This window comes from Podarcis erhardii, assembly GCF_964252035.2.
Source record: "Podarcis erhardii genome assembly, chromosome: 6".
NCBI classification, from domain to species: Eukaryota; Metazoa; Chordata; class Lepidosauria; order Squamata; family Lacertidae; genus Podarcis; species Podarcis erhardii.
This window is the reverse complement of record NC_138510.1, coordinates 28,603,613-28,621,003: the sequence shown is the minus strand read 5'-3', so window position 1 is coordinate 28,621,003 and position 17,391 is coordinate 28,603,613. Positions and strand designations below refer to the sequence as shown.

Below are 17,391 nucleotides of genomic sequence, written 5' to 3'. Positions count from 1 at the left end.
GCTCTGTGGTGTGCTTAGCAATATGGTTAATGAAGCCCTGTTGTTAAGCAAGGAAATGGCTGCCTCCATGAAAGAAGTGAAGGCAAGGGAAGGAATGAAAAGAATCTGACAGGCAGCTCTCTAGCTGGTCCGTTTCACAAGATGGCTCCGCAGAGCATTATAACAGTGGCCTGGCCAAAATCAAGAGTTGAAAGAAGAGACAAGATGGCAGCCATGGAGAATGTAAGCGATCTGTTGTTACCATGCAGGTGCATTGCCGAGGGGCCATCTTTATTGCTAATGCCTTGACCCCTGATGTTACTTTCCAGCCAATTCTGGATGATGCCCAGTTTCTGATTCATTCTTTTTTTGAAAAAGGCCACAAATCAGCCATTTGGAAGGCATAGCAAATGGAACACGTGCTGATACTGCCATCCTCAAAGGAATGAGGGAGCCGAGGGAAGGGGCGTGGCCTGAGTGAAAGGGGGTATGGCCTGCATGAGAGAGGCATGGCCTCCATAAAGGTCATGTTCTGATTTTCCTCACTGGGATGTTGGAGGGTGTGGTCCCTCAGCAGCTGACAGGTGTTTTTACTGGTAGATGTTGGAGGAAAGATTCTGCTCCAACCTTCCTCAGTTCAGTGTCCTCCAGATGGTTTGGACTACAGTTCCCTTGCTGACGGGGGCTGCTGGGAGTTCTGGTCCAAAACATCTGGAAGACACAATGCTGTTTCTACTCCTTATGTGACCAATGCAACATCTATGCAGAAGCCTACCCTACAATCTAAATGTGATCATTTCTTTTTCAGATTGGCAGCCTGACCATGGAAGAGAGTCATAAGGAAAAGGGACTCATCTGGCCCAGTTATAAGCCTTCTAAGGGGAGCACGCCAGGCTGAAAGAGGATGCCTGGATCACCTTGTGGGAATCTTCCTGTTGATTCAGTTACCAGGCAGAAGAGACAGGCGGTCTAACACTTCCCTCCTCCTGCCCATGGTACCTGTACGGTTAGAGGCTCCGAATGAGATAAAACAGTGTTTTGATAACATCTCACTTCTGTTTAATATCAAGCCTTGGAGAGTTCATAAATAAAACAAGTGCTGGCTGGGAGTTCTCATTGGCTCGAGAGCTCACAGCTTTTTGTCAGTCCCTGTCACTGCTATCTTGTCCCCAGAGGACGCGGGGAGATGTGGACACTTGCTAATCAACCGGCACTTCTGCATCACCCGAACCCCACAGTGAAAATCCGTTGCCCGTTCCTTGCAATACTTGTATGAAATATTTTGTGCTTGTTTGACAAAGTAAGAGCACCTAACACCTCTGGTTGCAATAAAGCTTCTGGCCTTTTGACTTATTTCCCACATCCCTCACTAACCTAGCACACAAAATGCTTGTGAGCTGGGTCTGTGTGTCACTTTCTTTCAACCATAATAAAGAGCTGCTGGATAGACAGGCTGTTGTTATGCAGCCTGGGACGGTCCACCAGTCTATAGGCTCCCTGCAAAAGCCACCAGTGGTGGCTGGTGCCCATTGGAACTGATGCAGTGTAAGGCAGGAGGCCAACACTAGGTGGAGCCAGAGCCAGAGCCAGAAACAAGCACAACCACAGCCATCGAAAGGCCTGCTTAGGCTGCCATGAGAGAGTCTGGAAGGCGTCACTGTAGGTACTTGTTGATACTAAAGTGGTTTGAAACTCAAGAATTATTTTATTAAAACCGTTTAAATAGTTTTTATTGGCAGTGTTTTAAATAGTATTTTACTTGGTGCTCGGGGGGATTGGTAGGGTGGAAGGCAGGGAGCCCAACAGTAGGTGGCGCCAGAGCCAATGAGAGACAGAGCTAATTCATTCTAGTCCTTGCTCCCATCTTCCTCCTTGCTGAGACTAAGGATGGGGAAGCTGGCAGCCAGTGCCTGGATCAGAGGCACATAAGAAGGCAGGCAAGTGCCCCATTTGCTCTAATAATAGACCAGCCTCCCCCAGTATTTTGGAAATTGCCGTTGATGATTGAATGAAGGGCTGTTTAAAAGTTGAATAAATGCTTCACTTAAACCTCTTCTCTGTACTTAGGAACAACAGACCAGTGGGCCATCTAGTCCAGTAGCAGATCTTCAGCATTCTCTCCCAGTCCCACTTGGAGATGCCAGGGATGGATCCTGGGAATTTCTGCATGCAAAGTGAATGCTCTACCACTGAGCCATAACCCTTCCTTGAATAATGAAGAGGTGTGCAGCCAAAGGACACTGAGTCTTTCCTTTTCCTGAGGAGTGTGGGTCCCTTTCTCCTCCCTGCCCATGTGCTGCCACTTTCTCCCAGTCCAGCTCACACCCAGTGGCAGTTTCTGCACAGCTCTTTGAAACCTAGCACTTCAAGCTAAGCCTAGAAATCGTCGAATGAAGATTTCATAAATCCTCAGTTCTCTTTTTCTATATTGAATTGAAGCAAATCCCACATTTTCCACAGAGACCATTGTTCCATGATTATTTTCCCAGCTGCAAATATACTTAAAACACACACACACAGCTTCCACTTTGAAAGTTTCTATTCTATATGACTGCACGGGGAAAGGTAGAAGAAGCTTATCCACCTAAGGCAAATAGGGGGCAAGTATAGATTTGGATATTTTTATCTTGAATTTTTCATACCGCTGCAATAAGCTTGCAAGACCTGGTTCATAGTTTTTAACCTATTACGTTTGCAAAACTTAAAACCCCATTGACCTCTGGAATGGGGAGGCCGAGCTTGATCTCAGCAATGCTCCTAATCATATCCATTTCTAGTTTTAATCAATAACCCTGAAATGCACAACTGTGGCACTGTGTTCCTGTCTAGTGGTTTCCAGCTGACTGCTCAGGGCACAGAAGTCTCTTGTGAGGCAAGGTTAGGTCATTTCAGTCACTGCACTGTTTCCCCAGCTTCTAGAGTGGTGTGTGCGGCACTGGAAACAAATTTAAAAGCAACGTAAAATGTAAGAACAGACACAAAGTCAATGAGCCTACTTTGTTTTTGTGCATGTCCTTGGTAGAGATGATTAGTCAACAGAGGGCATGACCTCTCTGTGTGCCCATTTTATCCCACAGTATCCAAACTTGGAGGATGTCCAGGCTTAGAAGCTTCAGTTCCCTGGGAGTAAATCCTTCTGGACTCAAGGGAGCTTATCTCTGCATAGAAACGTAGACAACTGTGCTGTGAATTACCAGTTACTGGGGAACAATAGTAAGTTAAGGACGTTGCATGCTTCTCCTGCTAGTAACCTTTCCATAGAGCACTACTGGAAAGAGGATGCTGGACTAGATAGGCAATGGGTCTGATCCTTCAGGGCTCTTATCTTCTTAAGTCATTTTAATTCTTAATGGGAGGAGTTCAATCCTGCACTCTTCTGATCCTTCTGTTCTGTTTCCCAGACAGAATGATTCTTCCTCTTCTCTGCCTGTGCATTGTTCTGTGGGGTGGTGGGATCACTTGACCTTTCAGAGAGGATTTGGGGGAGGAACAGGGGACATGGGGGGGGGGGGCATTGCACTAGTGTGAGCTCTAGTGTTGGCTTCTGCTAGCACGATGGGTTATTCCATTTTTTAAAAACCTGCCTAATATAAAGGATGTGCATTCTCATTTTCATGTTCCCGAAACGGATAATGTACCCCAGCAAGACATTACCCCACCCACAATCCATTCCACAGGGACTGCTTATCATGCTATGAAGGATTCCCATAAGGGCAATGCAAAGGAAAATGATAGCTCAGTCATATTTTAAAGGATTGTGCTGACTAACCCAAAGATAAACCCATGGAAGATAGAAATGTGCCTCTCAGTACAGAAGCTAAGATTCTTATGTGTCAAACATCTGAAAGAGTTCAGCAAAGTGCAAAAATCACAAAACCTGGTGAGGCAACAAAGCTGGAGGGCTTGGGAAATATATGGTAATGATCAAGTTATGTTTGTAAGCAATAACATCTCCCTGGAGCAAGGTGGGTTGAGAAGAATCATTCATACGAATAGGCCAATTCACTGTAATCAAGGATCTGCTCGGATGATTGGAATTCAAAGGTTTTTCTTAAAGGACAAAAGCTTTAGATAAGTGTCTTGGAAAAAAGAATATATTTGCAGTGAAGGTGTGTGTGTGTGTGTGTGTGTGTGTGTGTGTGAATTTAGGCTTGTGTACTTACAGCTCATAGTACTTTGAAGCCAAATAATAGTAGCAAAGCTACTATAAGCAGCCAAGACTAAGGAGGCAGGCCCAAACAAGCCAATGGTATCCTATTAGCTCCTCTGGTCATGAGCTCCTGCTCAAATGAAACTGCAGTATACTCTCTGGCCATCTTCAGTGGTGGTGCTGAAGAACAGCAGAGATCAGGCCAGCAGTAGACTCCCTCTGCTTGCAAGCCGCTGATCTTGTACATCAGGGAATAAGGAGGGTAGACCTCTTGATGCCCAGATCCTTGGCTCCAGACACTGGAATCTTGTGCCCTAAAACAGCTTCTTAACGCACATGTAAGGTAGTTCACAAATTGTTATAAACATGCCCGGAGTCTCTTTTAAAGGAAACCAATTCTGCAAAGGCTTCTTTGCACTTCTTGTGGCTTGGGGAAGGCAGAATAACACCACCTGCCACCCTCTGCCTTATCACAAATACTTCCACCCAGTACCTTAACAGTGTGTCAAACTCACATCAAACTAAAAAAAGCCACTGATTTTTTTTTTTTTTGGGGGGGGGGTATTTTAGGGAGACCCGTTGTGCAGTGGTGAATTGAAGTTACTGTATCTTATGGCTGATCCGATTTCCATTGCAAACAGCAGCAGCAACAATCACAGCAATAAATAGAGGCAACATCCATAGCTGCCTCTATGTGTGCCTGTATTGAAGCAGATGCTGTTTGGGGTTTAGGGATGCATGAAACTCTCCTATACGGTATGAAACAGGTATGTACGCCACTACAGCAGCAAGGATTCTTCTAGCAAAGTATTGGAAGACACAAGAACTTCCCACACTGGAAGAATGGCAGACGAAAGTGATTGACTTTATGGGATTGGCAGAAATGACTGGCAGAATCTGTGACCAAGAGAAAGAGACGGTGGAGGAAGATTGGAAGAAGTTCAAAGCTTATCTTAAGAACTGTTACAATATTGATGAGTGCTAAAATGTCAAGGGAAAGGAAGATACAGAATTGCAGCTGAAATTGTTTGTGGAATTAAGATGAAATTGAGAAAGATAATAAGTTTTAATTAATTGGAGTAAAGGGTTGCTGAAAAATTGTAAAATAAGGATGCAAAAAGGGTGAGGTATGGGGAAGTCCGAGAAAGAAGGCTTATGAAAATGAGGTTATGAAACTATATGTGTGTGTTTGTTTTTGTTTGATGATGTGTGTATGTTGTATCGTCTTAAAATTGGAAAATTAATAATTTTTTTTAATAAAAAAAATACTGTATGAAACAGGGATTGTCGGGCTAAGTAAAGGTAAAGGTAAAGGGACCCCTGACCATTAGGTCCAGTCGTGGCTGACTCTGGGGTTGCGGCGCTCAGCTCGCTTTATTGGCCGAGGGAGCCGGCGTACAGCATGACTAAGCCGCTTCTGGCGAACCAGAGCAGCACACGGAAACGCTGTTTACCTTCCCGCCAGAGTGATACCTATTTATCTACTTGCACTTTGACGTGCTTTCGAGCTGCTAGGTTGGCAGGAGCAGGGACCGAACAACGGGAGCTCACCCCGTCACAGGGATTCGAACCGCCAACCTTCTGATCGACAAGTCCTAGGCTCTGTGGTTTAACCCACAGTGCCACCGTTAATTTCCTAACTATACATCATATGTATTGCTTCAATGCAATTAAGAGGAACATGGACTTTGTTATGTAAATAGCAGCAGAGGGAAAGCCTGAGCTGCCTCTGGATTGTGGGGGATGAGGAGAGGAAGCTTAACTCTTTCCCTCCCTGGCACAATCCTAACAAAAAATTCCACTCTGAAGCTGCTATATGCAATTCAGAAGACTCCACAAGTGTGATTTGTGAGTTTCCCTTGAAAAGCAATGGTAGGTTTGGAAAATGGAGAGAAAGAGTTAAACCTCTCCTCTCCTCACCCATGCTCTGCTGTCATTTAAACAGTGACTGTTAATTGCACTTAGCTTTGTGTCTTGTATGACTTAATTGTGTTGGAGAATGAGACGGGATCCTGAGCTGCTTTATACTGATGCCCAATATAACATAACTAAGTATAGTGGCTTTTTTTGGGGGGGGGGGAGGGGGGACTCAGGATCTGCAGAAACTGGAATCACACCCGGAATTATCCAATTTAGCATCAATGCATTTGGATCAGAAGCCCTTTCTTCCAAGACAAACTCATATGCAAGATCCAATTATGGTATGTTATTCAAGCACATCTCACAGGAAAGGAAACAAGGGCCATTGAGAAATAAGGAACTTATTTCACACTTCAAGGATCTGGCCAATTGATGTCAGTAGCAGGGCAGAGTGAGGAGGTTCACAGGGCTTCTGTTGAATTATTTTTAAGCAGCTTTGATATCCTGCTTATATCTTTCATTTAATGTCAATCAGTTGGGAGTTTTCTGCACTTGCCTATAATTGTAATGTTTTGACACAAATGGAATAGAAAATACAAATGAAGGTACTTTTCTAAGTAGGTCTTCAATTGAGTAAAGTCTCTCCCTAATTTTTATTTGCAAGAACCGCAGGAGGGGGAACTCAACTCAACCATTTAGGAACAAAAGCTGGGTTAACTTAATTCCAGGGCAGCTTTTTACATTATACTGTCAATAATGTGCTTTTATGTCTCAAGGACAACATTCAGTCAACATTTTTGTATTACAGATGGCAACCATTTTAGGAGAGTCCACCTGATGCATGACCACTGCTGCACAGATCCTTTTGTATTCAGAAGAGGGAAGAATGGGAGCGGAATGGGTGTAATGGGGGCAGGGTGTGATGGTGTTGGGTGGGTTTATGAAACATGCTTTGACCTGGAATGCAAGCCCCTCAGAAATGGGGAGTTGCCCGAACTCTATAGGTGTGTATCTTATGCCACCAAGTACTTTATTCAAATAATGCTTTTGTGTTCATAAAGATGATTCCTTTTATTCCTTTCCCACAACTGATCCCTGATAAGTAAAAAAACAAAACACCTTTCCAACTATAGTGGTACCTCAGGTTAAGTACTTAATTCATTCTGGAGTTCCATACTTAACCTGAAACTGTTCTTAACCTGAAGCACCACTTTAGCTAATGGGGCCTCCTGCTGCCACCGCACCGCTGCTGCACAATTTCTTTTCTCATCCTGAAGCAAAGTTCTTAACATGAAGCACTACTTCTGGGTTAGGGGAGTCTGTTACCTGATGTGTATGTAACCTGAAGCGTATGTAACCTGAGGTACCACTGTATGTGTATGCGAGTGAGGACACTCTCATCATGAATCATGGCCTTTTGATTTTTAATAAATAAAATTTCACTGGAATTGGGAGGGGGGAAAATGTCAAGTAACGTGCATGTAACTTGGTAATAAACTTTGTGTGCCTCGTGTCAAAGGTCCATAAGGGATTCTATAGGTACAAATAACTGCTCCAATATCTTTGGTAGAAAAAGGCTTCAGAGGCTTGTTAAACATTTTCTCCCTGTCATCTACTTCTGTCTTGTTATTTAACACAGTTTCAGACACTGAAACTCTCCAATAAAATCACACTGACAGACAAAGTTAATGGAGATGTTCTAGGGAGTTATTTCCAGTTGCCACAGGTTCATTGTCTCTTAGACTGAGAAATAGGCCTCCCTTAAGAGGACACAAATTTGATAGGGTAAAGACACAGAACTTTTTCTTCTTCAGATCAAGCACAGTTCCTACGTATATTTTTATTAACACAGAAGAAAATTTGCCCCTTTCTAATCAGTGAAATGTCTGAGAGCAGCCAAGGATAACATGGTCCCTTGCTTGATTTTAAACTTCTGTATTTTATACTCTCACGGTGTTCGTCCAAATGAGTTCACAGGATTGCATCTAACCTTTCAGTGACTCTGACTGTAAGAATGCTAAAATGGTCAAAATGATTGGATGAGTTTAGTGGAGTCCCTTATGTAAGAGAGAATAGCTGATAGTGGGCTTTATAAGTGGCGAGCAAAAGTCTTAATGGGATGCTTTTCCCCACCTAAGGAGAGCAAACTGTTCAGATCTTGTCCAGGCATATCTCTACATTACCTAAATAGTTATCCACCTTGTGTAGTCCTTTATGGTTCACACTTTAAATGTGCAAATCTAAGGTTCTTGTATGGACTTGAATCTGTCTTGCAATATACCGACAGTCTGAAGGGACCCTGAGTTATTACTTTTGTCATAACTGGGGAGTTCAGACTAGAATATTTCTTCACGAGTCTAACCTGAATAGGAAAGCCTCCATTGTAACTTTCCCATCAAGCTCTATTTGTGACCATGCAAAAATAGGGTAGGATGGCTTGAATGGATGGAAACACAGAATGAATTATTTATTTTGCTGCAACCCTGCTACTTCTCTGCAAACCAGACTGCTGGCCACAGTGAATCAGAGTGCCCTTTATGAAACATTCATGCAATGAGCACAGCACCCACCTGCAAGTACTGATAGGCTAAATCTTGATGGCAGGACTTGGATTTCAGCAAAGCTCTATCGATGGTAGCGGAAGCCTTTTGGCACATTTCCCGTGCATGGCTGAGTGTGAGCGTGGACCAGGAACCTCTCTTGATGTAGTTGGACTCACTGCTGATGGGGATGTTGGCACAGGGGGTGACCTTGAGGTCATTATTGCTCTTGGAGGATTTCAGCATATGTTCGCTGATGGTGTTGTAAGCATGCATGAAGTACCTAGGCTGGCTGTGATCAGGTTGTCTGCCTAGGGTCATGAGGCCCATAGGGTTGCGATAGTTGCAGGTGTCGCTGTCTAGATTGTCATCTGAGCTCCACCAGCCCGATATGTTGGATCTGGTCCTGCGTTTCGTCTCGGTGGTTTTTGCCCGGTCCTTACTTTTGCTCCTGCGGTTCTGCTTTGAGTCCTCAGTGCCTTTCTTGCCATTCATGCTGCCTTTGGACGCACCTTCCAGGGATTGGGACTTGGCAAAAAGCTTTTGGACCGAGTGAACCAAGTGCCGGATCCTCCCGGGGCTCTCGCTCCGGTGTTTGGCGTCAGAGGTTCTCTGGAACTGGAGGGTGCTGAAGCCATCTCTGTGGACAGGCAGCTGCTTCTCAAACTGGTCCAGGAGGTTGGCAGGGAGCCTGTTGATCTTGGTGGCTTGGGCATGGCTTGGAAAGGGATTCTCATCGGGCACTTCAAAGTGAGAGTTGTAATGGATCCGTGGAAATGTGCTGCTGTTGGAAATCTGGTTGTTAAGTGGAAGGAGGCAATCGCTGTGGAGAGAGTTGGGCGTGGGGAATCGAGGGTCCATTGTGTAGGAGTCTGTGGGGCTGAGGAGATAGGGATTCCTGTCTTGGGTGGCATAAAGAGAGTCTTGGGGGGAGTCCAGGTTATCAGAGAGATGGCGGCTTCTGTTATCTCCTAACCCCTTCATGGTGCGAAGGTTTCCTAGAGCATTGCTTCTGGAGGATGGTGTTGTGGATAGTTCAGCTCTGTTCCTTGGTCACGCTCTCTCCTTTGGGAGATTGCCCTAGAGTCAAAGAAAGACAAACAGACAGGTTGTAACTGATGGAACATGCTTTCTTTCCAATGTTTAGGCAGAAGTGTTCTTGTTTATGTAGCCAAAACGTGCACCAGCATACAAGAGACAGCCATCTGTAGGCATGAGAGGAACTCCAAGCTTTGGAGAAGTTAAAAATAAATAAACAGAAAGAGGATAAGGTGGGGGGAGAACTTAAAACAACAACACTGAGCATGCTCAGTGCCTATAGAATACCTATTGGCTGTCTTAGGGGGTGTCAGGCAGAAAACCATGGCTGGAGGGGGCCAGAATGGCTGGAATCCCGAAGAAGGTGTACTTCATGTTGCACCATTGTTTAACAGGTCCCAGATGTAAACATAAACACCATTGGCAGATCAAATGGACATTATGGCATCCAGGATACATATAAACTGGGACAGTCAAAGCAGAATAGGTTTAAATTGCTCTCTTTTGATTATTTCCCCCCTCTCACAATCTGAGAAGAAAATCTGCTTGGTTTCATAGATGAATCTGTAGATCTCCCAGCCTATTAAGCTGACTCCCATGAAATATGTTTCCAGTTGTTCTCATCTAGCACCATCAACTCATTCTAATTAGCTGGGAATTTCAAAATATCTTGCCGCTTGCTTGAGGGCATATGAAGTCATAGATCCAAAGGAGTGAAAAATCTATGCACTCTTCATTCAGTCACTTCACCCCAACTTTATAAATGGGAGAGAGCTCTAGAATCACCTGGAAAACCCATAGATTAATCATTCTTTAAAGAAAACCTCGGTGATCAATATTAAGAGCCAGTTTGGGTTAGAGGTGCAAGAAGGATTTCAGTAGCCTGATTCATACCCAATTAAACCAGAAGCACTAAGATTTAAGCTGATTTAATCTAACTGAAATCAATGGGACTAAACAAGCTTAGATCCAAGAATCAAGCTGTAAGAAAAACATGTATAAAGGGATCAAGTAACTTTCTTCCCTTCCCTTATGAATTTGTTCCCGATAATGTTGCCTATGAGTTTTATGAGGATGGATCTAGCCTCATATCACAGTCGGAACTACTGGAGCATGAAAGAGCTATGACTTGATAAGTGCTTGCGGAAATATATGAAAGGCAACGTTATTCTTTTATTCCTTTCCTCCCTTACAAATCCCGGCTTGCTAAGGGCTTTGGCTTGGCTCCTTTTCCATTCCTCATCATGCTATTGTGCATTAGGCAATCCAGAGCTTAGAAGCAAGCAGCTGCGAGGCACTCTCCAGCTCCCTGCGATTGCAATGATAAGGCCGTGAATGAGGAAGTCGCCGAGAGAAGATGCAAGCGACTTGAAGGGTGTAGGCAGTTGGGGCAGCATAGCAATGGGCCATGATTCCATCTCCCCCCCACCCCCTCAGCAAAGCTAATTGGACAAGCAGAAAGGTCAAGGACAATTCAGGAGCATCAGTCATGCTTCTGTGCTCTGGAACATCCATATGGATCTGCCCATAAATATGTATATAGGAGAGGAGGAACACAGAGTCCTCTGCACACAATCCCACATTAGTAAGAGCATTTGCAGCTATTCATGCTAAGATAATAGCCATCAAATCTTCCTTCCTGATTGCTGCAAGCAATTAGCTCCTACCCCAGAGCAAAGAGATGCTTTCATCCTTGCAGAAATAGCTGGGGTAGGCAGGTGCATTATTGTATTTTCATGCCTGCTTTCTTTAGAATTGCTAGGTATTTGGGCCACCATCATTAGAAGTGGGAAATGATATTGATGGGCCATCTGGTCAGGCCTGGCTGGTTTACAGGATCTCAAGTTTTAATGTCCCGATGTAGGATAAGGCATATGCTTTACGCACTCCTCTACATGCCACAGGTGGAAAGCCTATTCTTCACACGGTATCGAAAGCCATTCCATGCCTCCCACTACCTGATAGAAGGGACAATTAACCAGGATGTTCCTTTCCTCAACAAGCCTCATTAGGAGAAATAACAGATGTGCAAACCATTGTGTTCCATGGAGCTTGCTGGGTAGAAGAACGTCCAAGCAGATTGTGACCAGATTCACTGCTTGCCTTCTTTAGCAACCCCTCTTCATCTGAAAAGAGTGACAAGATGTCTCATTCTGCTTTACTGATGGAATCTTTTGGCTGCTGTCAGGCCAGGTCATTGCTCATGGGGACTAGGCTTTGGCTTGTGATGGCCTGGTTCTAGACATCAGGTCCACACAACATGCAACCCTGTAAAGTAGTCTAAGGCTTGCAGCTGGAGGAGGTCACTATTTCGGGTGGTAGATCAGCGCTATGCCTTTTAAGAGCTGCCATTTGAAAGATTTGAGCCATGCCATGGAAACACTCCTCCCAAAGCAGCTCGGTGAGGGTGCATGAGAAGAACACAACAGCCATGTGCCCTGGATCCCAGCCTTTCCATGCCGCCCTCCCCAAACCACTTTGCAAGGCTGGGATCTGATCAGATCCCAGCCTCACAAAGCGGTGCAGGGCTGGCTCAGGGAGGGCAACATGAGCAGCATGCCCCTTCCCAATGCACCTGGGGCAATAGCCCCAGAAGCCCCCATGCTACACCCCTGCCCTGACATACATACATTCATTTGAAGTTCTCCATAAAGTCTATGCATGTGAAGCTGTACGTGAAGAGAAGAAGAAGAAGAAGAAGAAGAGCTTGGATTTGATATCCCGCTTTATCACTACCCGAAGGAGTCTCAAAGCGGCTAACATTCTCCTTTCACTTCCTCCCCCACAACAAACACTCTGTGAGGTGAGTGGGGCTGAGAGGCTTCAGAGAAGTGTGACTGGCCCAAGGTCACCCAGCAGCTGCATGTGGAGGAGCGGGGAATCGAACCCGGTTCACCAGATTACGAGTCCACCGCTCTTAACCACTACACCACACTGGCTATATACTAGGGTGCTGTCTCAATGTTGTTGGACTACAACTCCCATCAGTCCCAGCCAGCATGACCAATCAACAGGGATAATGGGAGCTGTAGTCCAATGACATCTGGAGACTATCACATTGGCCATTCTTGCTCTAGACAGACCTTCAAGTTAATGGTAGTGGGATTCCCAGTTGGAGGCAGGGACTGCTGCTGTGGCGCTCTCTCTCTCCCCCACACCACCTGGGATTAATTTGGAGAAATCTCAATAGGTGTTAATTATGATAAGCGTTAGTTTACACATAAATAGGCCTATATGTTGAGTTACAATAGCTACACATTCTCTGAGAAACAGCTCAAGCCATTTTTGTTTTGGAAAGCCATTTTTGGAAAGCCATTTTTGTTTCCATCCTGCTAGATGGAAAGGTCTTTGCCTTAGACGTTCATTTTGCATTGGTTTCTAAATTTAGCTTCAGTTCTTTTTTGTACCGACTATTTCTAGCTGTTTTTATGACATTTCATACATGTAAAAGGTGAAAATTAAATATAGTAGTAGTAGTAATAATAATAATAATAATAATAATAATAATAATAATAATATAGGGCACTTGGCTAATGTTTTTCTCTTTGCAAAAGTATAATTCAGCTAGACTGTCAAGCAGTCCAGCTCTCTGTTGTGGGGATGTTTTGGGGTGGGAAGGCAAAACTCATAGGAAAAGCACTATTTCTCTCCTTTCAGCCATATCATGCTTCAAAAATTGACCAAGTGTTTTCCTCACAGAGCAGGCAAAGAACTCTGCAAACTAAGCAAGCAGCCATTAAAGTGGGGCTAATGAGACAGAGCTGGCAGAGAGCCAGTAGCACGCTGCAGATTGGGGGATCTTTAGCTGGCATCTTGTCTATTCTTGAGTCCTTGGCTCAGTAGGTGACTTGACCTTGGCCAAAGGCTTAAGATCTGTGGGTGCCTGTCAAACTGAGCCGCATGGTTGGGTGGAAACAGGAGCCCCACTGAGAAGCAGCAGCTGCCTCTGAATTGAGCTTCTCCAAAGGCATGAATCACACACACACTTGAGGAAAGGGCGATGGGGAGGGCGGGGAGAAACATGCACATACACACACCAGAAATCTATAATAAACAGAAGCAGAAACTTTGATCAGCATGAGGTGAAGTACACAGTCTTAAGCAGCTAAGTCCAGTACTCAAGAGGTGCTGCGTCAGGAATGCAACAGAAATGTCAGGCTGTACGCTTTGAAACAGAGGGCTTGGGGCTTGTTGTTTTCCTTTTATCGGGAGCAAGTAGGACTAGCAAGAAAACGTTGCAGTGCTGCTGTCAGGATTCCAGCCATGCCATTCCTATCTCCCTCACTTCCCCAACAATTAGCCATCATCACTGAGTACCTCGGTTCTTGTTGGGCTGTTCTGGGCTTCCTGTTCCCCCCTGCCCTGGCCTTCTGCGTTGATACCTCCCTCTTGGGTGGGTGGTCTTGTTACGGCCACATAAATGATGTGTCCTACTTTACAGAGGACAGTACTCTGATTGAAGGCATGCTTGGTTTTCAGGGCTGTCCAGTCCAGATCCAGTTTAAAGATAAAAGAACCATTAGAAGGGAAGAAGAAGAAGAAGAGTTTGGATTTGATATCCCACTTTATCACTACCCGAAGGAGTCTCAAAGCGGCTAACATTCTCCTTTCCCTTCCTCACCCACAACAAACACTCTGTGAGGTGAGTGGGGCTGAGAGACTTCAAAGAAGTGTGACTAGCCCAAGGTCACCCAGCAGCTGCATGTGGAGGAGCAGAGACGTGAACCCGGTTCCCCGGATTACGGGTCTATCGCTCTTAACCACTACACCACACTGGCTCTCTGGAAAGCAGGAGGGCCTTCCAATACTTAACCTGGGAGCAGGCACAGAGGTCACTTGGTTACAGTCTTCTCCACAATGGTGAGATGTATTGCATTGCCACCTGAAGTACAGTAATTAATTACAAATTTGCATCTTTCTATATATGAACTGGCATATGAAAATGTTACATAGATCTGCGGACTCTTTCTTGGTGGCACATTTCCTCTATTTTGGTGATGTGTAGCAGGCCATCCTTAAGTTCAGAATCAGAGGGTCCAATGATGGCATTTCAAAAGACCCAGAAGGCGAGGGTTCAAATCCCCATACAGTCATACCTCTGTTTACGTCCGCTTCATGTTACGTTCTTTCAGGATACACCCCGCGGCGACCCGGAAGTACTGGAAAGGTTCCTTCCGGGTTTTGTTGCTCACGCATGCGCAGACGTGCAAAATGATGTCACGCACATGCGAAGAAGCAGCAAATCATGACCAGCACACGTGCATATGCGGGTTGTGTTCTGCTCATGTTGCGAACGGGGCTCCAGAACAGATCCCGTTCGCAACCAGAGGCACCACTGTACCTCATAAAGCTCACTGGGTGACTTAGAATCATAGAATCATAGAGTTGGAAGAGACCACAAGGGCCATCGAGTCCAACCCCCTGCCAAGCAGGAAACGCCATCAGAGTACTCCAGCCTCTGCTTAAAGACCTCCAAAGAAGGAGACTCCACCACACTCCTTGGCAGCAAATTCCACTGTCGAACAGCTCTTACTGTCAGGAAGTTCCTCCTAATGTTTAGGTGGAATCTTTTTTCTTGTAGTTTGGAACCATTGCTCCGTGTCCGCTTCTTTGGAGCAGCAGAAAACAACCTTTCTCCCTCCTCTATGTGACATCCTTTTATATATTTGAACATGGCTATCATATCACCCCTTAACCTCCTCTTCTCCAGGCTAAACATGCCCAGCTCCTTTAGCCGTTCCTCATAAGGCATCGTTTCCAGGCCTTTGACCATTTTGGTTGCCCTCCTCTGGACACGTTCCAGTTTGTCAGTGTCCTTCTTGAACTGTGGTGGCCAGAACTGGACACAGTACTCCAGGTGAGGTCTGACCAGAGCAGAATACAGTGGCACTATTACTTCCCTTGATCTAGATGCTATACTCCTATTGATGCAGCCCAGAATTGCATTGGCTTTTTTAGCTGCCGCGTCACACTGTTGGCTCATGTCAAGTTTGTGGTCAACTAAGACTCCTAGATCCTTTTCACATGTACTGCTCTCAAGCCAGGTGTCACCCATCTTGTATTTGTGCCTCTCATTTTTTTTGCCCAAGTGCAATACTTTACATTTCTCCCTGTTAAAATTCATCTTGTTTGTTTTGGCCCAGTTCTCTAATCTGTCAAGGTCATTTTGAAGTGTGATCCTGTCCTCTGGGGTGTTAGCCACCCCTCCCAGTTTGGTGTCATCTGCAAATTTGATCAGGATGCCCTTGAGTCCATCATCCAAGTCGTTGATAAAGATGTTGAATAAGACCGGGCCCAAGACAGAACCCTGTGGCACCCCACTAGTCACTCTTCTCCAGGATGAAGAGGAACCATTGATGAGCACCCTTTGGGTTCGGTCAGTCAGCCAGTTACAAATCCACTGAGTGGTAACATAGTCAAGTCCGCATTTTACCAGCTTCTTTACAAGAATATCATGGGGCACCTTGTCAAATGCCTTGCTGAAATCAAGGTAGACTACATCCACTGCGTTCCCTTCATCTACCAGGCTTGTAATTCTGTCAAAAAACGAGATCAGGTTAGTCTGACATGACTTATTTTTCAGAAATCCATGCTGACTATTGGTGATCACAGCATTCCTTTCTAGGTGCTCACAGACTGTTTGCTTAATGATCTGCTCCAGAATCTTCCCTGGTATTGATGTCAGACTGACTGGGCGGTAATTATTTGGGTCCTCTCTTTTCCCCCTTTTTGAAAATAGGGACAACATTTGCTCTCCTCCAGTCTGCCGGGACTTCGCCTGTTCTCCAGGAATTCTCAAAGATGAGTGCCAGTGGTTCTGAGATCACATCTGCCAGTTCTTTTAATATTGGATGCAGTTCATCTGGCCCTGGAGACTTGAATACATCTAAACTAGCCAAGTATTCTTGTACTATCTCCTTAGTTATTCTGGGCTGTGTTTCCTCTGCTGAATCATTTGCTCCAAATTCTTCAGGTCGGGCATTGTTTTGTTTATCGGAGAAGACTGAGGCAAAGAAGGCATTGAGGAGTTCAGCCCTTTCTGTGTCCCCTGTTTGCATTTCATCATCTTCTCCTCTGAGTGACCCCACTGTTTCTTTGTTCTTCCTTTTGCTACGAACATACCCATAAAAGCCTTTTTTGTTGCTTTTAACCTCTCTAGCAAGCCTGAGTTCATTCTGTGCTTTAGCTTTTCTGACTTTGTGTCTACACGTGCTGGCTATTTGTTTGAATTCCTCTTTGGTGGTTTCCCCCCTTTTCCATTTTTTGTGCACATCCTTTTTTAATCTTAACTCAGTTAAAAGTTCTTTAGATAGCCACCCTGGCTTCTTTAGGCACCTTCCATGTTTCCGTCTCACTGGTATTGCCTGAAGTTGTGCTTTTACTATCTCCCTCTTAACAAACTCCCAGCCATCATGAACTCCCTTTCCTTTGGGCCAATCACTATTTCTCAGTCCAACCTACCTCACTGGGTTGTTGTGAGGATACACTGGAGAAAGACAGAGCTATGTACACCCCCTTAAGCTCCTTGGAGGATAGGTGGTATTACACACACACAAAAATGCACACAAAATTAAGTCTTTGTAGAGAGCATCAGCAGCGCAGTTCTGGAATTGTTACTGGTCATGTTGTTTCCCAACTAGCATAAATAACTTTTGCTTTCAGTTTTAAAAGTGTAAATCTTTAGTGTTCAACTGGCACATAATATCCCACAATAGAATATACCCCATCCTAAGGAGTGCTGTGCTGTTTTCTATTAAAAAATGCTTTTAAAAATTAAGAATGGGGAGGGAAGAAGAGAGGGATTATTAAAAAGAGGAAATATGG

At 44.8% G+C, this 17,391-nt stretch overlaps 2 protein-coding genes across 4 annotated transcripts in view; one reads left to right on the top strand and one right to left on the bottom strand.

Annotated features, from left to right (window-relative positions):
- The window catches only part of TGIF2 (TGFB induced factor homeobox 2), a 377,907-nt gene that overhangs the window by 119,530 nt on the left and 240,986 nt on the right, over positions 1–17,391 (top strand). The gene's annotated exons all lie outside the window — the stretch shown is intronic.
- Positions 1–17,391, bottom strand: part of DLGAP4 (DLG associated protein 4) — a 330,460-nt gene that overhangs the window by 96,424 nt on the left and 216,645 nt on the right. For all 3 annotated transcript variants that reach the window (XM_081867584.1, XM_081867586.1, XM_081867585.1), the window contains one exon: positions 8,560–9,609. In XM_081867584.1, the coding sequence (XP_081723710.1) occupies positions 8,560–9,513 (954 nt within the window). In that variant the 5' untranslated portion in view covers positions 9,514–9,609. The remainder of the gene's footprint in view (positions 1–8,559; positions 9,610–17,391) is intronic.